Here is a 27,797-nt window from a genome sequence, read left to right as displayed (position 1 = left end):
ATAAACTTTTTAGATATAAATACATTATCTCAAATCGTTACAAATTTATGGCTGTTTCCTAAATATGCTTCATGTGCTAAATAAAGCCTGTTAAGTTCAGTGTCAATTCAAATGTGAAGCAGATGAAACCACATAAAGCAGATGGATTGATTTTTAATGTATAGTAATGCAGTTCTCTGTTTTCAGCCTGCCATTATTTATGTCAGTATGCGATTAAGTCTGATTTATATTTCATAAAAGATTTTTTTCAGTCAAATGGGGGTAGAAATTTTTTTAATTATACATGTAACAATAGTAAAAGTAATTGCTAATGTTAAATGATTGCATACTACATGCTGGGCACTCTATTTAACACTTTAAATGCTTGGTCTGGTTAATCCTAACCACCCAGGGAAGTGTAGATACAGTTCTTATCTCCAATTTAGAGACAGTGAACTGAGCCTCGGAAAGTTGAATATCTTGCCCCAGGTCACACAGATAGGCAGTGACAAAGTCAGGACTTGAATCCAGGTTCCCCTGCCTTCAAATTACTTTTTAAAAATGTAACTCCTCTCGCATAGAGATTACTTTAACTAGATCTGTCTTTCCAGACTTTTTACCTGTTCCACTCTTAAAACATTAAGAATATTCCCACATTTGGTTAACATGTGATCTCCTATAAGCATATATGCCTGGGTTACCTCTTCTCTTTCAGTCATAATCCTGTACTGTGAGCAGATTGCCAGTTGAATGCTTTTCTCAATATTCTTTTCTGTTTGACATACTTTTTCAAGGAAATTTGAGGATTACCTCCCCCAGCATATTTATTAAATTCCCATGAGACAAAGAAATAGCCCAGCTGTAAAGTAGCCCATCAACACATGGACTATATTCAGAAAGCACCTCGTTCAGGGCCTGCACACGGGAAGGCATTTGATAAATGTGTGTTGGTTCATTCACTACTATATTCCAAAACGTTTGCTCTTTTAGCAAAGAATTAGTTTTCTAATTCTTTCACTGAAAAAGAGGAAAGCAGTAAATAATATTTTTAAATATCATTGACAACTTAATTAGAAAATTAATCCAAATAACTTTGGGCCTTCTAAATTAAAGCATTCCATCATTTATTAGTTACATTTACCTATTAAAATAGAGTTGTGAATTTTAGTACAAGCAACAGGGAGTTTTACATTAGCTGACAGCACAGCTTGGAGAGAATGTTAAATTAAATGTTTTACATCTCATTGTGTTTTGTAAACTAAGGTTTAAAGCAGAGTCTATATTAAATCACTTTGGAGATGACTTGCATGATTCTACTTCTTTTTGGCATGCCAGAGAGAAAGTAAGCAGGAATAGAAAATCTCTATTTCTCTAAATCAAGCAACAGAGCATAAGACCAGTTTTCACCATCAGAATTCAGTGTGGATCTCTGAACTCTAGGGTCCTGTTTGCTACTTTTAGGCATGACTCACCAGATAATAATTGAAAGAGCAGTCCCACAAAGTGCTTTGTTACCTCTGGAAACAGTCTGCTCCGTGCAGGCTCCACCTATCCTATTGGACCCGAATCTTGACCTGCAAATACAGTTGGTTTTTAAAAGGAAGGATTCAGTCTCCTTAATCTAACTGACACTTTGAAGCAATGTTTAATTCTGTGAGAGATCAGCTGGGTGACATTCTAGAGGAGAATTATCTTTGTGGTTGGAAAGATTTATGACTCCAGCTTGCAAAAGTGGAAAATAGCTCAGGAAAGGATGAAAGAAATCATCTGTGAAAAGTTGTATTTAGCCATGTTAGACTCATTTAGGTAATATTCAGTAATGAATATATTTCGTGGAGGCTGTTGGATCAGAAATTTAACCAAGTGAAGAGATCACTTCAGCAGGAAATCACCACCATTTACCTTTTTAAAAATTGATTTGTTTATTGATTTTTTGTTGTTACCTATCACCAGATTTGTCACTAAACCAGAGCTTGATTAACAAAACCAATCAATACTTGCTCCTGATGTTTCTAAGACGTTCGATATCTGAACATTTATAATCTTCTCTTAAAGTATGTGTCGCTTTACTTTTTGGGAATATTATTTCAGAATGTATCATTTTTAGTGGGTTTTTCTCTTAAGTCTCTCAATAAACAGGATCAGAATTACCATAGAGATACCTAAACCAATCTTTGATTTCACACATGAGGAAATTAAGGTCTGCATAGTATTTTTATTTTATATTGCATTTTTAAAAAGCAGAATCAATTTACTAATGTTATAATTATTTTAAAGACAAAAAGTCATCTGTAATCCTACCTTTCAAATAGTTGTTTTCGTTTTGTAGGTCTTTCCACGTGAATATTTAGTTTCATATAAATGTGCTCAAAAGTAATAATTTAACCATATATTGTAAATATTTTTCTTACTTTCTAATAATCTTCCTAATAAAATGTTTAATGTCCATAAAATTGGTTGGACTGATATACTATGACTTAACTACTGTTTTTGAACAATTAGGTGATCCCAAGTTTTTCTGTATACTATATTGTGTAGTAATAAACATCTTTATACAGTTGTTATTTAATCAAATAACAAGGAAATTTACAAAAGAAGAAATTTACAAAATTGTTATTACTGAATCTATGGATAATTTTAAGACTTTTAATTAATATTATTATTCTCTTCCAAAAGTTTCTTAAGGATCTTTTCATATTATGTTTGTTTTTAAGAAATCACAGTATTCTAAAATCTCAGGAAACCAGTATTAATACCAATTATGTATTAATTTAAGTTAGACAAGTGCGGTAGATTGACTTCATGTAAAAAAGTAACTCTTTAGAAACAATAGTTGTTAAATTATTAATCTAGCAAGCAGTATAATGTACTTACATGATAATGAAAGGTATAGTTTAATTTTATCTACTTGGGCCTGCTAAAATTGAAGCCTGAGTTCCTACTTAAGTGTGTGGGTGTGTGCTCATGCACATGTGTACATGGATGTTTGTGACAGACCATTCCCCTGAGTTCCATCTATTTCCTGGGCCCACTTCTGGGCCTGTAGGTTTTTACGACTGTTTTCTTTGTTTCCTTTTTCACTTTGTGTCCTTCCTCCTTTTCTATCTTCACTCCTTCCCAGTTGGGCTCTAGTTTTTGGCTCTAGATACCAATATTTTCCTCCTGCCTCTTGCTTCTCAAAGCTCCCCTTTGCAGCCTTCAGGACTCCAAGATTAGGGGCCGGCCCGGTGGCACAAGCGGTTCAGTGCACGCGCTCCACTGTGGCGGCCCGGGGTTCGCTGGTTCGTATCCCGGGCACGCACCAACGTACTGCTTGGCAAGCCATGCTGTGGCGGCGTCCACTATAAAGTGGAGGAAGGTGGGCACGGATGTTAGCCCAGGGCCAGTCTTCCTCAGCAAAAAAAGAGGAGGATTGGCAGATGTTAGCACAGGGCTGATCTTACTCACAAAAAAAAAAAAAAAAAATTCCGATTACCTTTATTATCCCTCTCTTCTTCCCTTGCCATCAGAACTCATTCTGAGATATGAGTGTTCATTGATATCTTCTACTTTCCTGAGATATGAATACTTCCTCTTTTTTCCCCTTTAAAGTTGTTTATTAATAAAAATAAATAGCTCTGTCATTGGTGAATGTCAGGTCAGGATGTGGCTAGAGTTGGAGCTGGCTTTCTTTTACTCTTACTGCTCTGATTAATCTCCTCAAGTGCTCTGGCTCAGGGTAGGGAAAAAGTCAAGTATTTGTTGCCAGTGTGGAACTCTTGAGAACTCCTAGTACCTTTCCCTATGAAGTGAGATCTTGGCAACTCTTTTGAGATCTCTCTCCTTATCTGATCTTTGTTTCTTACTAAAGGAGCTCAGTTACTACTGTAAGAGGAAATGATTCCCTGATTAATGCTCTGGGCTCTAGCGTTTGAGGGATCCTTCTTCTTACTGGAGAAGGGAAAAACCTGAGTTGTTCCCTCCAGAGGAGCTTGCTGCTTCTCTCTTATTTCTGACCTTGGAAATGCTTGGTTTTAACAAAATAAAAGAATTTTGTATTTAGTCATTATAAACAGTTATTCTTTGTACCTAATTACTATGTAATTATTTTATATCATTTAATTTCTATGATTAACTTTTTGAAGTTTTATTTGGTTTTATTTTATCAAAATACCAAATGCAGATTAATTTCAGTTTTATAGTTTGTTTTTGTTATTGCCATTTTTCAAGATAGATTTTTTTAGTAAAATTGATTAATACTTCACATTAGATTTTGCTTCTCATAATCTAAATATTTCAAATTCTCTGTAGTTAGACTTTAGTTTCAATAAGCTATTTTTGCTCGTTGAAGAAAAGTTAACCTAGATATATAGAGATAGCAGTAAGGAAGGGACTAAAACCATTCTGACGGTATAAAACAAAGGTGATACGAACTAGGATGCTAGAAATCTTCCTCTTCTAGACATGTTAGGAGAATATGACAGGAAACCAAAGTGGCAAAGGTAGGTCTATTCTGACAGAGAGTTTGTTCTCCCCCTTGTTGGCATAAAGGCAGAGACTCTATATCTTTCAAGAACCTGCTCAAAAAAAAGTGAGCTTCTTGGTATTTTTGACCTGAAAGAGATTTTCAGAAGCTCCATGCATCTGATTATACAGGTAATTTGTAAGTTCTAGTGTAAGCGCTGTACCTCAGCATTGAATAATGGTCTGGTACCAACTTATAATTAATATCTCTCAGGATTTACAGCCTAGGAGGAGGAAGAAGGAATGGCCTTGTTAATCCATCCAGACAGTGTGTAAAATAAATTTTTATACCTTTGTGGGAACTGCAGAGAGCAATTTACTATATTTCCATGTGAAAGTTTCACAGAAGCATCTTTCTTTATCCTCGCTTTTTCTCTGGGAACATTTGTCACAGATCATTCTTTTTATTTTATTTACTATGTACATACGCTATATTTTAGGTTTTGTTTGGTACTTGAGAGAACCCAGGGGATTTTCCTTTGCTATTATATTAAACATCTTAATATAGTCTGATAGCTTCAGAAAACTAAGAACCCTTAGGAGGCAGAAAGACCAACTAGGCTGACAAAAGGAAATGGAAATCAGAAGCTCTGGGACCTTAAACTGCAGCCTTCTCATATACAAAATGAGCTGTTTGTTTAATTACTACTTAGGCACCATCCTCAGGATATATTATACTTTTTCTCAGGTTACTGGCAAAGTCTTAAATACTGTAGCTCAAAACAGAGCTGTGAAACTAGAGAATCTTGGAGCTAGAAGGGATCTTAAAGGTTATTTTGTAACCAGGTATAGGAATCCCTTTCATGTATAGTTGCTTGCTCATTGTTAAGCTCATTGTTCAGTGGCAGGAAGCACATTAAAAGCTAATGACAGTTATTAATCTAGTCCCAGTAACTCAGAGAGAGTGCTGAGGAAGCATAATAGTAATAACTCTTTACATTGATGAAAAACTGGTGGTCAAAAAGCCTTCAAATAAAACAGTGTCTTAAGTGCCTTTACTCTCTTTAGTTCCTGGGTAGTTTGTAATTGGGATCCCATAAGTTCTTGGTATATCTGATATTTATATTTGAGTCGGAAAAAGAAACTGAGACCTGTATTGGTTTAAGGGCTTTGATTTGCCCAGCATCAGGACAAATAAATATTAGAATTGATCTTTTCTTACTCTCTTCCTTAATCCTAGGCTTTTCTGTTTTTCCTTCTATTTTGGCCCCTGAGAAAAAAAGAAAAGAGAGAGAGAGATAACATAAGCTTCATAATGGATACTGATCCTAGTACATCAGTCAGAAATACTGCTAGTGTCTAGTCACTCATGTGCTTTGATATTTCTTTTATCCTGCAGGCTTACTGTGGATTTCTCCGTCCTGGAGTTTCTTCAGAAAATCTTTCTGCAGTGGCCACAGGAAACTGGGGCTGTGGTGCCTTTGGGGGCGATGCTAGGTTAAAAGGTAAGTGAATAAGTTGTTATAAAAAGGATAATAGTATTCTGACTGGGAAGAAAAGTTAGTCTTTCAAATATTAAATTTCTGATGCTCTGTCATAATAAGAGACCACGAAGATCTAAGAGAAGGGAAAAAAATATTTGACACCATCCTCTTTTCTTTTTGTGTTTAAAGGAATTCTTATTTTTATTTACTATTTCCCTGCAGAGTTCACGTATCTCTTTGATCTACCAGACACAGTATTTAATTGAATATAGAGAGGGAAGAGTCCAAAATGACTTTGAAGTTTCAAACCAAAGCACCCACTCAAGCGCTTTCCTTTGCAGGAGTGATTTTTATGGACAGAGCTGTTTTGTTGACTTATTCATTCACCAAACTTATGGGGCATCTGCCGTGCTCTAGGCACTGTGGTAGGCTCTGAGAATACAAAGGTGAATAAGATGTAGTCCCTGCTTTGGAATTCACAGTACAGCATATGAGAGAGAGGCATAGACAAATGCAGCACACAGTAAGGAGTGCTTTAATAGCGGTACATGTGGTGTGGGAGTTCAGCTTGAGAGAGCTGCATGAATGGCACAGATAAGGAGGCATTTGGGTACCCAAGAAGGATAAACATCTTGCATTTTATTGTTTATGGTAGAAAAAGCATAAAACCTGATCAACAAAGCTATTAGCCATTTACCAGATTATGACATTTGCTTTACTCTCAAAAGTATCAGTTATATAGAAAATAGTATTTTATCATTACTTAGGATGGTTAATGTTCTGTGTCAGCCTAACTGGTCCAACATCATTTGTGTGTGCTGCAGTTCAATCCTGACAGTAACTTCCTGGAGTTAGTGCAGACCACATGGGTTGAGAGCAAAGTCTTCCACAAGATGGCCCCTATGTCAGACTCCAGCCGCATGTCTAGAGGGGAGGTTCCCCCCAGCCACCCATACCTGTGACCAACTTGGAACCCAAGAGGGTCCCACTACCCCTCTCAGCCTTGAGAATTCACTAGAATGACTCGCAGAACTTAGGAAAGTGCTATTACAGTTTTATTATGAAGGATACACATAGGGTGAGATCTGGGAAGGAATACAGAGCTTCCATGCCCTCTCCCTGTGGTGTCAGGGCACATTACTCTCCTGGAACATCATTGTCTTTGCCAACCAGGAAGCTCCACTGACCTTTGGTGTCCAAAGTTTTTATTGGGTTTTCATTATGCAGGCATCATTGATTAAATCATTGACCATGTCATTGAAATCAGTCTTAAGCACCCCCTGAAAGTCTCCATCCTGAAGCTATCCAGGAGCCCACCAGGAGTCACCTCAGCATAATAGACACCATCACTCAGGAAATTCCAAGGGTTTCTAAAGCACCTGCTGGGATCCCAGGACAAAGACAATACAAATTCTTTGTTACACCACAGTTATAAAAGCAAACATAAAACAGCCAGCTGGCCTTGAGAACCAAATTAGACATAGATAAAATCTGTCTTGTTGGTAATAGAACAGTTGAGTCTGTCATAATTTATAAGTCTCTTATTTTTGCAAAGATGACACATTTATTATTTTTTTTAAGTCCAGAAAAATATCATGAAGTTTGTAAAAATCACCAGAATTCACTGTTAACATTTTGGTGACTGTCCTTTCAGACATTTCTTTGTACCAATCTATGTAACCATTTGACATTAATAAGATATAATAAGACATTATAAGAATATAATTCTATGCTCTAATGTCCTTTTTGTTGAAAACCCTACAGTTTCATGGATAGCTTTCAATAGTAATGAATGTAGAGCTCCTGTCAACATTCTTTAATAGCTACATAGTATTCTGTGGTGTGTGTCTATGTACCATAATTTATTTCACCGGTTTTCCCTTCATAGACAGTTGGTTTGTTTTCTTTTTCTTATAAGCAATAGTCCAGTATATAATTATTTTCTTAGAGTTAATTCCTAGAAGTAGGATTAATGACTCAAAGGGTATATATACTTCATAGTTTGATACTTGTTGCAAATTGTCCTTCTGAAAGGCTGTGTCAGTTTACATTGACTTCCATGCATGAGCAGCCTCACCAAGATGGCATTTTGTCAATCTTTTTAATTTCTCTGAGGTTCAACAGTTTGCATATGTTTATTGGCCATATTTATTTGTTTTTTGATTTGCTTTTTCTTGTCTTCTGCTCATTTATCTCTTTGGAAGTCGTTTTGATTTTTCATTGGCTGGTAATAACTCTTTGCATATTAAGAAATACTAATTATTAAACTGTCTGATGTTGCAGGTATTTTTTTCAATTTTTTTCATTTATTTCAGCCTGTTGGGTTGTTGTCATACAGAGTTAATTTTCGTGTTCACATTTTTGTGGCATGCTTAGAAAAATCTTCCCTATTCCTTCATTCTAAAGACTTTCACCCACATTTTCTTCCTATTCAAAAACAAAAACTGCATGGTGCTATTTTCAGTGTTTTGAAAGTCTATAGAAGAAAGAATCTCTGGTTTTTATTTTATGAAATTCTTTATCATCCTGCATTTGTTTCAGGAAACTTGTTTTTTACTCTGGGCTTATTGATCTTATGACAGATACTTTTTTTCTGTTTTTCTCTTAAGTAAAATGAATGAGTAGATTCACATCATCAATCCAGAAGCCAGGTCTGCCATAAGCCTTGGTCATTTTTGATGGACAATTTGGGAAGCTTTATCAGTGTGTTCGTTTCGTTTCTTTCTTTATGGCGTAAAAGCCTTTCTCTCAGACTGCAGCTTTGCTTCCTCTGGTGACTCTCAAGCATAGTATTCAAAGATTTTCATTATATAATTCATTTTCTCAATTATCGGGATTTAAACTGTAGAGTGACTTTTTGACAACTCCCTCCCCTTCTTTGGCTTGAATAAACATTAAAAAATTAGAAGTCGTCATAATGTCCTTCAGTGAGGGATTGTTGACTAAAATTGATTTTGAAAAGGAAGAAATTAGGGTACATCTATGTAATGAAATATTATGCAGGTGTACGTGTATCTGCTGACATGGAAAGATATTTTTGAAATACTGACAAATGGGAGAAAATGCATAGTATATGCCATATAAACCATTTTAAAATTAAATTATGAATATAAAATATCACACACATTTGAGGTTCTCTATGTTTACCTGTTTATGTACAAAAATTAACTATGGTTGTCTCTAGGTGAGTGAAAGAGATGTTCTTTTCTCTTTAATCTGTATTTTTTTTGTTGTGAGCATATATTGTTTTTGTAACAAAAAATCTTCTCAAAAAATTAACAATTTAATTTTTTTAATTTTAATTTTTTTTGTGTGTGAGGAAGATCAGCCCTGAGCTAGCATCCATGCTAATCCTCCTCTTTTTGCTGAGGAAGACCGGCTCTGAGCTAACATCTATTGCCAATCCTCCTCCTTTTTTTTTTTCTCCCCCCAAAGCCCCAGTAGATAGTTGTATGTCATAGTTGCACATCCTTCTAGTTGCTGTATGTGGGACGCGGCCTCAGCATGGCTGGAGAAGCGGTGTGTCGGTGCATGCCCAGGATCCTAACCCAGGCCGCCAGTAGCAGAGCACGCGCACTTAACCACTAAGCCACGGGGCCGGCCCTACAATTTAATTTTGAACTGCTTTTATTATACATTATTTTGACAGCTGTTAAGAGAATATTTTCATATATTCATTCATTCAACAGACATTTATTAACAACTTTCTGCCCCAGGCATCCAACAACACTAGGAGCTAGAGAGTAGCAAAGAAGGGTCATGGGGAAGAGGGCGGGGCTTGCTGCCTGTCCCCCAGCAGCAGCCAGTCACTTCCTGCATGCTGGTGCTACCAAAGGGGCTCTCTCTGTCCTCCTGCCTGGCCCTCCATCTTTCTGAGCATCCCTCAGAGGCCCATGGAAAAAGACTTTTGAGTGAATGTGAACTCTCTTTATTTCTGGGGCTCTAGCTACTCCAAAATGACCCTAAGACCACACTTGGCTTTTAAAATTTTGTTAAACTTTTAGCTGATTTATTCTTACCCGTTTGTATGATGGCCACTTCTTTCCCCTGTGCTCTTTCACAGATAATAGTTTATATGTTTCATCTCTTCTTGGAGGAGCTTGTTATGCTTTGGTTGCCTTGCAAACTCAGCTCTCTGCTAGACTCAGGAAAAGTTATGATTCTGTAGATTACTTGGCCTATTCTAATTGTTAGGGTGGAAGCAACATTTTTGCAGTTTTATACATCCCATCTCAGTGGAGACTGTGAAGTGGACTCCTACCCTAAGTGTACCACCAGGTGCCAGGCACCCATGAGATTTTTAGGAGATAATTTAAAGCCATTTCTAAATGGCTGTTTAAAAAAAAATGTTTCTTTTATCTCATTTCTAATTTTATTTCATTGTAATCAAAGAATGTAGATAATATTATTTCTAGTTTTTGGAGTTTTTTGAGCTTCTCTTTGTGGCCTAACATAGTCAATTGTCATAGATATTATGTTGGCACTTGAAAAGATGAGTCTCTGAAGGGTGTAGAACTTATTCTATGTCTATTAGATTCTATACCTATTAGATCAGACCCTATATTCTTCAGATTTTATCTGCTTTTGTTGTGAAGGGGTCGAGCGGGGCTCTGAAGTTCTTTCCATTGTGTTCTTGTCAATTTGTCCTTGCATTTCCTTCAGTGTTTTTTATACATCTCCTTACTATGTTACCTGACTCGTGAGAGATTATGCCATTGCTAATTTACCATAATTAAAAGGTATCTTGATGTTATAGTCTCGTGCAGTTTCTTTATTGTCCCCATTCCATACCTTCACTACCTAAAAGTGACTTGCAAACAATATATGCTCAATGAATTTCTATTTAACAAATTTATTTAACAACCTCTGTGTGCCTTTTGTTAATCTAAGGTTTTGTACATTCTTCTGAAACTGCCTGTCTGTATATGGCTAATTCCTTCTGTTCCTTTAAGACTCTACTATAGTGTTAACTATTCCACAAAGATCCTCCCCCCCACCACACACACACACAAAAAGTTCTGAATTAGGATTCTTTCAGTTGCAAGAGACACTAATGTAGTTTATCGCTTAAGCCTGAAAGGGTATTATTAGCTGATGTGGCTGAGAAGGGAAAAGTAGAGTTGGCCTCAGGGATGACGGGATCCTAGGATCAGATGCTCCCTCTAGTCAATGTGTGTTGCTTCCTCTCCTGCCTGCTTCTCTCAAGAAGACAGGCCAAGTTTGAATATTGGTTCTGACACCTACTAGTTGTCTCTTTGGACAGGTTTATTAGCCTCTCTATTACCTTAGTTTCCTCATCTTAAAGATGAGGCTACAAACTGAAGGGTAACTATACAAACTAATTCTTAAACCTGGTGATTCTTAAACCTGGCTGATCATCAGCAACTCCTAGACAGTTTAAAAAAATTTCTAAAGCCATTTCGCAGATCAACTAACTCAGTAGCATCGTTCTCTCCTTCTATTTCCATTGCTTATCTTTGCATGGTAGGAGCTGGGACCAAATAGTTCCAGACTTACAGTACTGCACTTGAGTGATCCTAGAGGAAAGGAAGACTCCTTAGTTATATGTTTTAGTATTATTATTAGTTGAGAACATGTTGAGTGCATTCTTTGTCCTAGGAAATTGTAGTTAAATGCTTTCTTTACATGTATTAGCTCATAGCAGCCTATTAGGTAGGTTTTATTTTTATCTTTATATAGGTGACATAACTGAGACATAGAGAGGTGAGTGACTAGCCTGAGGTCACATGGATAGCAAGTGGCAGTGCTGGGATTCAAACCAGGGATTGATGCCCAAGAGCCCAGTGTCTGTGCTCATGCTATTAAATGTTTTATTGGCCACAAACTCTGTGCCTGGATCTCGATTTGAGAGTTGAGATGGTTCTAGAGATGGTGGTTGAATTCTTGAAAAGAGAGTGCATTTAAAGCAAGGAGAAGGCCCAAAGATTGAGCCTTTAGTAATGTCCTTGGTTGAGGGGGCAGGTGGTGTCAAGATTAAAAACAGCGGCCAGAGGACAAGACCAATTAGAGAATAAGAGTTGGCCTATTAGAGTGAGCAAAAGCCTTTGGGACTGGTAGCAGTGCTTGAGCTTTCAGGGTAATCAGGGCACGAGAGCTCACAAAACACCTTGGGGTTCATTGGAAGGACATCAGTAGTACTTTCAAATCTATACTGTCTTCGCCTACTTCGCAGCATGCATTTAAATAATGTAAATAAACAACTTGAGGAAATTCTTCTGGCTGGCATATAGTAGGTTTGCTTAGAGCAGAGCAGAATGACTTGGCATGGCAGCTTTCAGCATAGTGGGTGAGGGTGCAGGTCCTCGAGTCAGGCTGCCAGGGTTCAGATCTTGGCTCCAACTGCTTTCTGGCTCTGTGATCTTAGACAAATTACGTAACCTTTTGATCCCTATATTTCTTTATTTTAAAAATGGAGATAACACTAATATTTACCTTATTCAGTTTTTGTAAGGATTTAGTGAGTTAGTCCTTGTAAATCTTGAGTTAGTGCTTGTAAAGCAAGCATGCTGCTGGAACAGTGCAGCATGCTGTGAGAGCTCACGTCAGCGATTGTTACTAATATTACATGCTGATGGCCTCACACCACACCTGTGGTATGCGTATCCGTCATTTTACTCATTTTTTTGTTTGCTTCATTTGATGCAGAAGGACATTATGAATTGTTTTTTGATGTTCATATTTATTTGAATTTCCTTCATAGCTTAACATTGATGCCAAAAAAGAAAATTAAAACCAAGCTCCCTGCAGGTTAATTTAAGTGATTATTTTGGCACCTAGTTGTGCTTGAAGTTAGAATCTGATGCTTTTATATCATACTTGGAGTCAGTCCACACACCCTATTAGATTTGTGATTTATTCTCATCTAACTTGTGATGCAAGAGAGTTCACTTAAATCAAGAGACAGAATTTTCTAGATTTGCAGAGGTCTTGGGATGTTGTAAATAGTGAGGTCTAAAGACTGGTCTGTTTAAAATGATCTTTTGTCAGTGATTACTGATGTATCCAGGGTCAAGATTAATTTCTATTTCTGAAATTTTCATTTATGTATTTATAGTCTAATATCCAATGCAAGGAGAAAAATTGTAGAAGAGATTATGGAATTCTACACTCTGAAAAAGTCTTTAGGGACCATCTGATTGAACTCCTTCATTGCATAGCTGGGTAAAATGAAGCCAAGAGAGTTAAGTGACTTGGCCAAAGTCCTAGAGCTGGATAGCTAACAGGAGGGCGAGGGCTGAACTCAGGTCTCCTGTCTCTTGTCCCAGCCTGTCTGCACGTTTATATTACAGTGTGTACCCAAACAGAAGTGGACGTGAAATCAGGAATGTAATGTGAATTGGTTTGTGTGTGTGGGGGAAAGATTAGCCCTGAGCTAACATCTGATGCCTATCCTCCTCTTTTTTTTGGTGAGGAAGATTAGCCCTGGGCTAACATCTGTGCCCATCTTCCTCTACTTTACATGGGACGCTGCCACAGCATGGCTTGACAAGCGGTGCATCAGTGCGCGCCCGCAATCCAAACCTGTGAACCCTGGGCTGCCGAAGCAGAGCTTGCGCACTTAACTGCTATGCCAGCGGGTGGGCCCCATGTGAATTGGTTTTCCTTTTTGCTTTTCTCTTAATAGGATCCAGCCTCTTTTTGGTAGCTCTGTCAAGCTTAGCTCCAAGAGCCTATCCACAGTGACAAAATGGCCTGTGAAGCATTTTTAAAATAAATTCTATAGGGAGATAAAATTTAATTTAAAATTTAGTAAATTTTTAATAAAATTTAAATTTTTATTTTAAATGTTTTTATTAATATTTCTTTTTCATAAGTGGCAAATGACCAGTGATCTAGTATTTCTGTATATAAGGAAGAAATAAGCCTAAAAGGACTTTTCTTTGGGTCTCTCTCTTTTTTAGTAGGAAATATTTAAAACCAAATTTTCATTCTTACTGAAAGGTAAGAAATGATTCCTCTTGGTAGAGGAAGATGACAGTTCATTAGTTTCCATTTTTATATGTTGCTTAGGTTAATTAGGAACCTTTTAAAATTGTGTGTACTGAAGCTTTAATGTATGTGTAAGTTGGTTGAGCAGTTTTAATTAAAACTTATCTCTATTTTGAGAGTAATTACTTTCAACACTCTGCAATTAATGAGGCCTAATCATAGTACCTCACATATTGTGGATAATCAATAAATATTAGTTTGAAAATTAGGAAATACTCTGGTATTTTAGAATCTCACATGTATTATAATGTCTTTGATTCTTTTCCAAATATGGGGGATACTCAACTATATCAAATTTACTAGTTCAACTTAGAAGTATTTTTCTTTCCTACATAATTTTTAAAACTTTTTATTTGAAAATATTTTCAAATTTACAAAAAGTAAAAGTAAATACTCTATGTGGGTATATACATATATGTGTACACATATGCACATAATTTTTTTCTGAACCATTTGAGCTTAAATTACATACATGTGCCCCTGTTCCTAAATACTTTAGTGTGTTTCCTAAGAGTAAAATATTCTCTTATATAAACACATTACAGTTATTAAATTCATAAATGTACATTGATAGAGTATTTTTGTCTACCTCTATCATCTATGTTCCAATTTTGTCAGGTGCCCTAATAAGACCTTTTATACCTTTTTGCCCTCCAATACAGGGTTCAGGATCAGGTATTGCATTTAGTTGTTGTCTTTTTGCCTCCTTTTGAATCCAGAGTATTTCCACAGCTGTTATTTGTCTTTTATGACATTGACATGTTTGGAAAATACAATGTTCCTTGCATTCGTCTACTATTTCCTTATGATTAGGTTGAGGTTATGCATTCTCAGCAGAGCACTGCATAGATGATATTGTCTAGAGGCACTTGATGGCCATCTGACCCCATTGGTGATATTAATTTTGATCACCTAGTCAAAGTGTTGTTCAGTTTTTCCACTGTATAGATATTGTTTTTTTCCTCCCTTGTAGCTAATAAGCATTCTGTAGGAAGACATTTTAAGACAAAATTTCCCCCTAGATTTAACATCCTTTAATGATTTTTGCGACCCGGTCTTTACCGTGATGGTTGCAAGAAGAGAATTTTCCTGTTCTGGCACTCCCTCCACACTTACTGGTTAAGTCTTTGGCTTTCTCCTGTGAGCAAGAGCCCTCCTTCCTCTCCTCTGTTTATTTATTATGTATTATCAGTCTCGACTCAGGAATTCATATTTTTTCAATGGTTTGTAATTTATTACTGTACTTAATATTTTGGTGCTTAGCTTGTCCAGGTTCGGCTAATGGGAACTCTTTTAAACTGGTTCCTATATCCTTGTTACAAGCTCCCATCAATTTTCCCCCATGATTTTTTTGAGCACTTCTACCTATCCTGTCTCAACCGTGGAATCAGGCATTTGCTTGAGGAATCCAGTTCCTTTTAGGGGGAGTGGTATTAGAGCAAGATCTGGGCTTTAGGTATGCTCATTGCTAGTGGGGTATCTACTTTTTGGCCCTTTCAACAGACAAAGCTAGGAAATGCACACACACACACACACACACTCACACATAACAAATGTACGTATTTTAGAAGTCATGAGTGCACACCAGTGCCTTCCATTTCAATCCATCCGCACAGAGTTATTTTTTATCTTCCTCCATTCTGCATTTGTGTGTCCCCTCTTCCATGGTGAGAACCCCAGCTCCCAACAGTATCAACACATTTACTCATTTGCTCAGTTCTGTAATATATTTAAAAATAGTTTCAAAATTGCTTTGCCTGTACTACTGTGCTAAGAAAACCTAGTAAAAAGAGTTGGAGATTTGTTTGCAATTCTTTCCTCCTTGCCCAAGACTGAGGGTGTGTAGTCAAATACTGTGTTCATAAGTTACTTGGATTAGTTCTTTCTTTCTTTCCTTTTTCCTTTCCCTTCAGTATAGTTGCATTACACTTTTGAAATAAAATTAGGTTGATTTGTTTTAGTTTGCTTTCAGTTATAGGTTCCTCCCCATTCCCATTCTTATTGTTTTAATTTTGTTTTTTGAATACATAGAATAGTAACATGCTCTCAAAAATTAAAAATATACAAAAGTTATCCATAAATTAATTCCCACCCCCCTTTTTATGAAGGAAAAGATATATAACTAGCAAAAGGGCATTTATTGTGCCTATATTCAGCTTTGTTGTTGTTATTTAAAATAAATTTTGTCTATTGAGATTAAGATTATAAAGAACTTAATTTTTGGAAAGATACTTCAGGCTTGGTGATTTGTAACTTTGATTTCTAGGGAAATCCCTAGATTTTCCTATTTCAGCACACTAGAGTTAATGTCTAGTGTCTTCAGTAACATTCCCTCCATGCTGCAGTGATTGGGTGGAGGTGGGAGTGCAGGAGGGACAAGGGCATGCGTACTAGCCTGTTTTGAGAATGCTTGCTGTAGGGTTAATGAGAGCATTAGAGCCTCCCAAGTACATTGGTCAGGGAAAATCATAGAGACTCCTCTGATACAAAAGACCAATGACTATGTAATAAGACAAAATAATTAAATCAAGCAAGCAGACACAAAAATTTTTAGCTCAAGATTAATATAAGTGAAAAAAATATCACTTCAGTGCCTTGACTGTGCTGCCTCAAATGTACCTTCCTTTATTTGTAATCCAGAAAAGGTACCTGTGTGAGAATTCTGTGGCTTCATGATATTCTTGGCAGCATGTCTGAAAAGTCACACAACTAGATGATTTATACCCATCCTGTATTTGCCATTTCTAATAACGTGTGTATTGGGTTTATAAATCTTTAATCCAGGATAAAGCTATGGCAGCTATAATTTAGCTGGCTGGAAGAACTAAAGGTGTCTTGATGGAAAGTGTCATAATATAGCTGTGTTTTTCTCTTTGCTGCAGCCTTAATACAGATACTGGCAGCTGCTGTAACTGAGCGAGATGTGGTTTATTTCACCTTTGGGGACTCAGAATTGATGAGAGACATTTACAGCATGCACACTTTCCTTACTGAAAGGAAACTGACTGTTGGTAAGTAGGAGATAGTCTTAACACTGGGTAACTAGATGGATTGTACACCATCCAGGAGGACAACTTGCTAAATCCGAATGGATCACAGTAGATAAAAAATGAAAGCGTGACTTTGAGAGAGGGGGACAGATCCCTAGAGGGGCAACATTTGCAGAATCTTTTTTTCTGGCGGAGTTTCATCTGAAGTCTTGAATGAGTATGTCAGCTTTTTAAAGTAAAGCCAAGAAGCTGGAGTTAGTGTCCATTTTTACTTCTGTGCATATGGAAAACTAAAAGAGGGAAGGTGTAGGAGGGTAACTTCAAACCTAAGAGGCCTCACTCTGAGTCATGTTTATCAGCATGCTCGTCTACTGTGTTTAGCTGGACATGAAAGGCGTTGCTCCCATGTGGTCTGAATGTAGAATTAGAGTTGCCACAAACTCCCAAAACGATGCATGGATAATGTACCATGGATAGCCTGTTGTAATCATGAGCTAATAAGTAGTTTCTTTAAGGTGTTTTTTAAAATTCTAACTTTATGTCAGGCAAGGCTTCCAGGCATATGAAATTCATGCTCTATTTTCGAAAGCCAAATTTGAGCATATGTTATTTAGATTAAGATAAAACTGGAGTCTTTAGTAGTTTTGTCCATCTACATATCTTAACGTGTAAATCGATCTGGCCTTTTACTCTCCAGGAGAAGTGTATAAGCTGTTGCTACGATATTACAATGAAGAATGCAGAAACTGTTCCACTCCTGGACCAGACATCAAGCTATATCCATTCATATACCATGCTGTTGAGTCCTGTGCAGAGACCAGCAACCAGCCAGGACAAAGGACCGGGGCCTGAAGAGCTGAGTGAATAGCACCTCCTTCCAGCTCTCACCAGAAACATCCTGTCTGAATTGTCAGGTGTAATATATGAACTGACTTCATATAAATGTGTATATAATCCACATTTGTAGGCAAGGATGCAATCCCTTCCACATACACAGAATTGCCAGTTTGTACATCTAAGCCCCTCCATCCTGACTTACACAGACTTAGATATATTTAGTTTCCATTTTTTTCTATTTCGGTCTTCATTCTTTGATTTTCCTTTCTTATGCCCATCAGATTTCTTGTGAAATCCTGTGAAAGGTTGTGCTCAGCCCGTCAGGTCTCTTTTTTGATGCCTATATGTTATACAAATTGCCTCTGCGGCTAGCAGACGCCAGTGATGCCAGGGAAGAAGTTGAAATGCAAGAATCTCTTTTAACTGGGTTTGCTAAAGATCTCCCTGTGAGCCTTTAACCCCCAACTCTCGTTATAATTGCATTGTTTAAGTTTTTGAATTTTGAAAATTAAGAGTTGGATGTTTTTCGTACGTTACGTAATGCAGATCTCCTAGGTTAAAACAATTTTGTATTTAAGACAGAATAATTTCCAGAAATAGTTCTTTTGAGACATCATCTTTATCTGTAATGGTTTGACTATCCTTTTTCTCCTGATCAATTTTTATTGATACTGTTTTTGGAACTGACCAAGATGGAAGGAAAGTAGAATAAAAGAGAGTTTTCCCAAATGGTGTTAAAAAAAAAAAAAACAGATTGAAGAGAGTTGAAGGATTTTTTGTTCCTTGGGATTTTTTTCCTTTTTAAATTAGAATTATTATTTTATTCCTTGGTGCTTAAGGCATATTCATATAACCAAAGTTTAGAAACTGGGAACTTCATGCTGATTTGTACATATTGAAGTTTCTCTGGTATTCAAAGGATATGTAGTTAATAAATTTTCATTAACAAATCATTTGTCAGAAACTCCCATGTCATCTATATTTTATATATATAAATAGAAGTACTTTAAGTGTGTCTGTGTACAAGCACATAAAATCTAAATAAAACTGGAGTTGTGGAAAATGATTAGGTTTAGGCTTTATCAGGGGCTCTGTTTAAATCCTTTATTTACAATTGCATCCATTTAAAATGGGCAGCAAACATAAATAATAATGTCTTTTGGAGGTTAAAGTGAAAGCAATTACTAATTCTGTGTTAATTGAGAGTAGAGATTAATCACAAAAGCACTTATTCATCTTTCTAAAATAATCCTAAACCATACTGTTGAAGTTCTAGTTTACAGTCAACTGTCAGGAAAAGCTATTGGAAGTCAAATCCTATTAATAAAGAGTTTCAGTAGATCGTCCAAACTTCTGGTATCAGTATTGGCAGGGAAAAATTGGGGCCTTAGCCAATGTCTGTAACTCTTTTTGTTTGTATAGAGATTGAGAGGTTAATGGAATTTCGCACCTGAAGGCAGCCCCTTATCTATGACTATATTCTTTACCGTAGTAACCAAGATTTTTAATTATCTCCCTAAGTCCAAGGTGTCCGGCTTTATTTCTGCTGGTACCAAGGTCTTCTCTTTCCTTACCAACCCATTCTATGCTTTGGTAAGCATTCGTGGTTATATTTTTATTTCTATTTTCTGTCTCCATATTCTTTCCCTCTTATTCAGCCCCAAGACTAGGTGAACAGTTGCATGAGCAGTATAGGATGGTTCATGTGGTAGAGAAATCATTAAATGCAGGTAAGAAGACCACCCAGCCTAATGTTCCAGAACATAGAATCTAAGACTCAGCTCTTAGTGTTGAACAAGCTTAGTGACTGGGCCATCTACCTGACTTCCTCTCTTGTTGAGGAGTTTCCAAGAATAAAACTTGCCTTGTTCTTTGTCCCAGTACATTGTGGTTTTGGGACAGTTTAATCAGATGGAATGTGAAAAGAACGAAATGTCCATTTTTTGAGGAGCGCGGAAGATGGAGACAACACAATTACTTTGTTCTTAAAGGCCCTCTGTAAAAAGAGAAAAAAAAAATCAGACATCGAATTAACTTTTGTATCTATTCTAAGACATTTAACAGCACCTTTTTATTCTCTTTCTTGTGGAGTTTATTGTTTATTTCATGTCACTTACCCCTCCCTTCTTTAATCTATTGAGGCATGAAAGAATATTTTTAGTTTAGAATTCTTAGGTTTTTAATATAGCTCACTTGCTTTTCGCTTTCTATCTGGCTTACTCACATGTACAATAACAGTTTAAGGAAGCACTGTGGAGTAATGGAAAGGGCATGAGATTTTAAATCAGACAAGCTGAGTTCAAATGTTAGCCTCATTCTTAGCTAACATTTTAACCTTCTCTAAATAAACTGAATTTCTGAGCCTTACTTAACTCATCTAGAAAATGGGCTATTAGCACCTATCAGGAAATACTATATGTAAAGCAATGATCATAGGGTCTAGCACATAATTGGTGCTCAATAAATGTCAATTATTATAGTTGGTCAGGAAACATTTATGGAGCACCTACTGTATATTAGGTACTGTGCTAGTTGCTTTACATATTTTAGCCCGTTTTTCCAATGAGCTAACCCAGAGGTTGGAGAATACCATCTCAACCTCCAGGAGTTCATTATGAAAGGATCTGATAGAGCAAAGGCTCTGACAGTCTTGTTCTCTACCAAGTTCCCAGCAGAGCTTATTCTTCATAAGGCAGTCAGTAGGGTACATTAAATTATCTCTGAGAGAATTATCTCTTTTTCTTGCTGGTTGAAGTGACATTAAGGGCAGACAGACCCAAATTGGTATTTAAAAGAGAGATTGAAAAAGAGATCTAACCAAGCTCCATGATTGCTATGCCAGGTACTTAACCAATATATATTGCTTTGGAAACCAAATATGGATTAAGCTGTCTCACTCCAAGAATATGAGGGAGCAAAGAATTCATTGGGTTGCATTCTTAAAAACTTCAACAAGAGGAGAAGCAATTGCATAGATTCTTGTCTATTTTCTACCGTCTTCTCCCATTTGTGTGGCTGCATGTTCATGGTTTTTTTCTGATGTAAGGAAGACCCAAATCCTAGTATGCCCACTTTAAAGATAATTAAAGATTTAGAGGACCTATATTTTCTTCTCTCAGCCCTGTGGATCCACCCTAATCCTTTGTCTGGAAGGAAGGGAAAGACCCACCATTGCTGGAACTTGAGCTCAGAATGTTTAATCCTGTCCTTCTTTGGGGGCTGGGAAGGGGTCCCAGTGTGATACTTAATAGACCAAACTGTTAAAATCCACTAACCCACGGCTGTTCTCTTTGCCAGTAGCATAGTGCCCTTAGTCCTCCCTCACCAGATCCCACATGGATCTACTGAGCCTTCAGAGTGGAAAGTTTCCAAGACAAGACAACCAAAACTCCATATGTCCATCTGATAACTGATTTTATTTTTCTTCTTTATTTTAAATGTAGGGTTAACATGTCATGATGATTTTGAACTTGGGGATAAGGAGAGGTCTGTGTTAATGTTTACATGATTTTTGCAGGAAGAGAATTAAAAAATTCTGATCCCCTTGTCACCACTTCTTTTTTCTCAAATAATCATGCCTCTTTTGAGATTTCATGTGCATGCTGTCATTTAAAAAATTTAGAGTATGTCTTAGGCATTTGGTGAAAGTTTTTGCATGTGAATTTGTTATTTCACATTAGGTGTTAGACATGTAGAGATGGTCATTGGCATGAGGAACATTCCAACGGTAAAGAGAATTCTGACAGCATTAGTTCTTCTTCCTTGCCAGGTTCCTGAGGTCATGTTTCCTAGTGTTCATTCCCTTTTCCTAATTTCCGTCTTCCCTCAAGAGAACTCGAATCAGGGACAGGGAAGATGTCTTGAAGGTTCTGAGGACCACTCTCTTTCCATCCATTCTCATATTCATAGACACTTTCGAGTGCCTTCCCTAAGCAATCACTGAACTCTCTGCTCAGGGATGCAAAGATGAACGACTTCTCCTCTGCACTCAGATCTAAACCAAGGCAGAGAGAGGGTAAGTGATCTAAAACCCCACAAGTAGCATTTTCTTTTCCCTATACTATTCCGATTCAACCTAGGAAAACCAAATGAATTTTTACACTATCAATTTAAAACTTGAATAGACCCCCGCACCATGTCAGTTCACCATAGTGTTGAACTCCCTTACACAACTTCCTCTGTTGGAGAGTTGTGTAAACAAATGGCCTAACTTAAAATATAACATTAAGATGGGCTATCTAAAAGTTTTTTCTTGGGGCCGGCCCGGTGGCGCAAGCAGTTAAGTGCGCGCGCTCCGCTGCGGCGGCCCGGGGTTCACTGGTTCAGATCCCGGGTGCGCACCAACTCACTGCTTGGTAAGCCATGCTGTGGCGGCGTCCCATATAAAGTGGAGGAAGATGGGCACCGATGTTAGCCCAGGGCCGTCTTCCTCAGCAAAAAAAAAGAGGAGGATTGGCAGATGTTAGCTCAGGGCTGATCTCCTCACAAAAAAAAAAAAAAAAAAAAAAAAGTCTTTTCTTGACTTAATACGGGAGGTGACATTCAGCTCCTGTCATCTCAATTCCACTGGTTCTTGGATTCTGAGAAAGTGGCACTGGAGGCTAGAAGGTAGATTTACTAATGGAATTGTTACTTTTACCTGTAGTGAGTCCATACAGGGTAGATAAAAGGTCAAGTTTTTTTTTTTATTTTAGCTGGGATTATATGGCCTCAGTCTGAACGCTACATGTTTCATTGATGAAAAATGAAGAAAATTAGCTTAACAAATGAATTTTACTTGATATCAAAGTATTTCAAAATATGAGGATCTTGGGGATAAAATAATAAAAGGAATTTTTAAATAAAAGATGGTGAAAAGGTAGAGACCATTGTGTCAGAACGTTGCATTTTCTATTAAGGTTTATAACAGTAACTTATAAACTTGGACATAAAATTTCAATATTTGGGAAGAAATATATTCACTGTAGAATTGGTAATAGCCTCAAAAATATACCCTAATCTGCTCTTGAACATGTGTGAAGCATCTTCACCATAATCTTGACCTCACACTATTTCAGAGTATTCATTTATTCCAGATACCATATTTCATTAATTCCAAAATGAACATTCTTTTCACATTGTAGCATCTGAAATCTAAGTACTTCTAAAAATTGATGGTATTTCATAATCTAATTTGCAGTAATTTTTAAAAATGGTACATAAAATAAAAATATTTTATAACCTATGTCATCTTATATTTGAGGAAAGTTGGTAATTTGAATTCCAACTATATGCCAGTCCCTTTTAGGCTTTGGAGCTGTAATTGTGACTGAGATAGACTGGCTCCTTGTTATCAAGTGTATACTATAACAGAGAGCACAGACAAGAGCCTGTAATATGACTTAGAGTGGGTAGTAAGGGAATGGTTTTCTTTTCTTTTTTTTTTTTTTTTGCTGAGGAAGATTTGCTCTGAGCTAACATCCGTGCCAATCTTCCTCTCTTTTATACGTGGGTTGCCCCCACAGCGTGGCCACTGATGAATGGCGTAGGTCCATGCCTGGGAACCAAACCCAGGCCGCCAAAGCAGAGTGCACCAAACTTAACCACTAGACCACAGGGCTGGCCCCATGGTTTTCTTTTTAAGGAAAATTTTAGACATATACAAAAATTAAATAGGGTAATGAACCTCTCTATATGCATTACCGTCTTCAACAATTATCAATTTGTAGCTAATCTCACTTGCTCTGTATTCCTACCCATTACCCACCCCAAATTATTGTGAAGTTCATCCCAGACATTATATTTCATCTGTAAATCAATGTCTCTAAAAGACGGTACCACAATATCATCTCACACACACACACACACACACACACACACACACACACACACACACACATTAAAATAATAGGGAGAGGACTTGTGATTCCAAAGATGGAGTAGACAGACTTTTCTCTATTCTTCCTGCTCAGTACAGCTAAAAAGCCTGAAGGTGATATGTAAAACAAACAGAAGGCTCTGAAAGGTGGAAGAGAAGAAGGCAGACTGGCTAGGGGGATCTGGCGAACCACGGAACAATACAATGTGAGTTCCCTGGGTTTTCTTATTGACTCAGACATCCCATACTGATTACCAGAGATGGCAGCAACCCAGAAATTCTGAGCATAGATAAAGGCCCAAGAAAAGCCTGCTCTATCTAGCTACAGGACCAGGAAAGGGGCAGCCTAACAAGACAGAAAACTTTTATGTAATAACTGCTCTACTCTAGCCAAACACCACGAGAAAAACAGGCCCCACCAGCAGAGACAATGTGTAGAGCCTAGACTTCCATCATCTGCAGGTTATAACAAAGTGCTGCAATCGATCATGTGGTAAAGAGGTTCTCTCAGATGCAGTGTGAGTGGAGAAGACATGGGAACACTGGACTTCTACCTCCATCTGGGGATAATGAGGCTCCACTCCCCATTCCCACTAGATGCCCTCCCCCTTCCCATAGGCAGTGTCAGAGGAAGCCTAACTGAGACTTTTCACCATTGTTCAGCAGAACTGAGGCCACTCACATACTTCCATCCACCATCCTGCATTGTCAGTGGAGGATACATGGGGAGGAATAACAGTGCTCCTCTTCCTAGCCAGGATTATATCATCATAGCCTACTAATATGCTGAAAGAAGTGGAGCCTAAACTCCAGCTTCTACCCAGAAGTGGCTAGGAGCCCCTCCCCTCTGTATGTCAACCAAGGTAGAGAGGAGAACCTGAACTTCCATCTCCAGCCGGCTGTAATGAGGCAATATCTTACTCCTCAACGGGAGCAGTATCAGAGGCCAGCTAAAACACAAGATTTAATGAGATCCAGAGTATCATAACATAATATCCAAAATGTTCAACTTTAAATGAAAAATCACATATCATACCAAGAACCAGGAGGCTCTCAACTTGAATAACAAAAGATGATCAACAGACAGCAATGCTGAGATGATACAGATGTTAGAATTATCTGACAAGGATTTTAAAGCAGTCATCATAAATGCTTCAACAAGCAATGAGGAACACTCTTGGAATAAATGAAAAAGAAAGTGTCAGCAAGGAAATAGAAAGTCTCAACAAAGAAATAGAAGATAAAAGAAAAACTAAATGGAAATTTTAGCATTAAAAAATACAATAACTGAAGTTAAAACAACAAAAACTGGATGAGCTCAATAGCAAAATGTGGAGAATAGAAGAAGGAATCAGTGAACTTGAAGATAGAAAAATAGAAATTAGCCAATCTGAACAACAGAAAATAGACTGAAAAATAATAATAAATAGAGCCTCAGGGACATTTGAGACTACAAAAAATGATCTAACATTCATGTCATTGGAGTCCCTGAAGGAGAGGAGAAAGAAGCTGGGGGCTGAAAAAGTATATGAAAAAATAATTTCTAAAAATCTCCCAAATTTGGCAAAAGACATAAACCTATAGAGTCAAGAAGCTGAGTGAACTCCAAAGAGAGTTTAAATGTAAAAAAACCAAACCAACACACATCATGGTCAAACTTCTGAAAACCAAAGAGAAAGAAAAAATCTTGAAAGCAGTGAAAAATGACACATTACCTATAAGACAAACACAATTCAAATGACAGTGGGTTTCCTGTCAGGAACAATGAAGGCCAGAAGGAAGTGGCACAACACTTTTCCTGTGCTGAAAGAAAACTATAAATGCAGAATTCTGTATCCAGCAAAAATATGCTTCAGGAATGAAGCGGAAATTAAGACGTTCTCAGATGAAGGAAAACTAAGAGAATTTGTTTCCAAGCAGACCTGCCCTAAGAGAATGATTAAAGGAAGTTATTGAAACATAAAGGAAATGATAAAAGAAAGAATCTTGGACTATCAGGAAGGAGTAAGAGAAAGAGTAAAAATATGGATAAATGCAATGCACTTTACTTCTTTTCAGTTTTCCAAATTATGCTTGTTGAAGCAAAAATTATATCTATTGTGGTTTTCATGTATGTAAAGGAAATAGGACAATTATAAATGGGAGGGTAAAGGGGCATAAAGGTTTCTATACTTAAACTGGTAAAATGTTGACACCAAGACTGTGATAAATTATATGTTTATAATGTAATACCTGGAGCAACCACTCTAAAGACTATAGAAAGAGATACACTCAAAAACACTATAGATATATCAAAATGGAATTTTAAAAAATGTTCAGTTAACCCACAGATAGGAAGGAAAAGAAAACAGAAAAATGTTAAACTTAGAAAATAACAGAAAAATTTAAAAATAATGGCAGACTTAAACACTAATACATCATAGTTACATTAACTATAAAGACATTAAATATAAAAGACAGAGATTGGCAGAGTAGATAAAAAACATGACTCAACTGTATGAACTATACGCTGTCTGTAAGAAACTCACTTCAAATGTAATGATATATGTAGGTTGAAAGTGAAAGGATAGAATAAAAAATACACCTTGCAAACTTAATCAAAAGAAAGTGGCAGTGGTGATACTAATAACAAAAAAGTAGACTTCAAAGCAAAGAAAATTAGGGGCAGAGAGGGATATTACGTAATGATAAAAATATCAGCCCACCAAAAAGACAGCAATCCTAAATGTTCATGCACAAAACAATAGGGCTGCAAAATATGTGAAGCAAAAACTGATAGAAATGAAGGGAAATAGACAAATCTATAATTATAGTTAGTGACTTCAACACCCCTCTTTCAACCATTGATAGAACAATATGATAGAAAATCAGCAAGGATATAGAACTCAGCAACAATATCCCATCAATCAACAAGATCTAAATGACACTTCTAGAACGCTCCACTCAAGAACAGTAGAATGCACAATATTTTCAAGTACTCCTGGAATAATATATGCCAAGATAGACCATTCCTGGACCGTAAAACAAACCTTAACAAATTTAAAAGAGTTGAAATCATATGAAATATGGCCTCTGGCCACAATGGAATCAACTAGAAATCAATAGCAGAAAGATAAAAGGAAAATTTCCAAACGCTTAGGAACTAAACAACACACTTCTAAATAATCCATGGGTGAAAGTCTCAAGGGAAAATTTTTTTAATGCCGTTAAACTGAATGAAAATGGAAATATAACATCAAAATTTGTGGGACACTGCTAAAGCAGTGCTGAAAGGGAAATTTATGACACTAAATGCATACATTAGAAAAGAGGAAATATCTTAAATCAATCTAAGCTCCTACCTCAAGAAACTAGAGGGAAAAAATCAAACTCAAGCAGAATGCAAAAATTAATAAAGAGCAAAAATGAATGAAATAGAAAAACAAAAATCAAGAGAAACTCAAAGGAAACAAAAAGCTTGTTCTTCAAAAAGATCAATAAAATTGACAAACCTATCAAGACTGAAAGAAAAAATAGAGAAGACTTGAATTACTAATTTCAACTACAGACCCTGCTGACATTAAAAGGATAATAATGGAATATTGCAAACAACTCTACATATATATTTGACAACTTAGATTAAATGGACCAATTCCTCAAAAATTATAAACTGCTACAACTCACCCAATGTATAATTTACAATTTGAATAACCATGTAAGAGGGAATTTGAATTTGTAGTTTTATAACTCTTACAAAGCAATCTTCAGGCCCAGATGTTTTCACTGGAGAATTCTACCACATATTTAAAGAAGAATTTAACACCATGTCTATATAATCTCCTCCTGAAAATAGAAAAAGAGGGAGAACTTCCCAATTCATTTTATTACCTTGATACCAAAACCAGACAAAGACAGTGAAAACACAGAGCTACAGACCAGTATCCCTCATGAATATACGTGAAAAATCCTTAACAAAATATTAGCAAATAGAATTCAGCAATATAGTAAAGAATTATACACCACGGCCAAGTGGGATTTATGCAAAGCTGGATTTATTTATGCAAGGTTGGTTCAATTAATGTAACCTATCACATCAACAGGCTAAAGAAGAAAAGTCGTATGGTCATATCAATAGATGTAGAAAAAGCTTTTGACAAAATGGAAGACACATTCATGATAAACACTCTCAGCAAACTCAGAATAGAGGAGAACTTCCTC

General features: G+C 36.8%; 1 protein-coding gene across 2 annotated transcripts in view; it reads left to right on the top strand.

Annotated features, from left to right (window-relative positions):
- PARG (poly(ADP-ribose) glycohydrolase) overlaps window positions 1–18,696 on the top strand; it is a 124,629-nt gene extending 105,933 nt beyond the window's left edge. For both annotated transcript variants that reach the window (XM_058542866.1, XM_058542868.1), the window contains exons 16-18: window positions 5,822–5,927; window positions 16,799–16,927; window positions 17,604–18,696. In XM_058542866.1, the coding sequence (XP_058398849.1) occupies window positions 5,822–5,927; window positions 16,799–16,927; window positions 17,604–17,758 (390 nt within the window). In that variant the 3' untranslated portion in view covers window positions 17,759–18,696. The remainder of the gene's footprint in view (window positions 1–5,821; window positions 5,928–16,798; window positions 16,928–17,603) is intronic.
- Window positions 18,697–27,797: the final 9,101 nt, after the last annotated feature.

This window comes from Diceros bicornis, chromosome 6 (assembly GCF_020826845.1).
Source record: "Diceros bicornis minor isolate mBicDic1 chromosome 6, mDicBic1.mat.cur, whole genome shotgun sequence".
NCBI classification, from domain to species: domain Eukaryota; kingdom Metazoa; phylum Chordata; class Mammalia; order Perissodactyla; family Rhinocerotidae; genus Diceros; species Diceros bicornis.
Note: the sequence above shows the minus strand (reverse complement) of the source record. Positions and strands in the feature narration are given on the sequence as shown.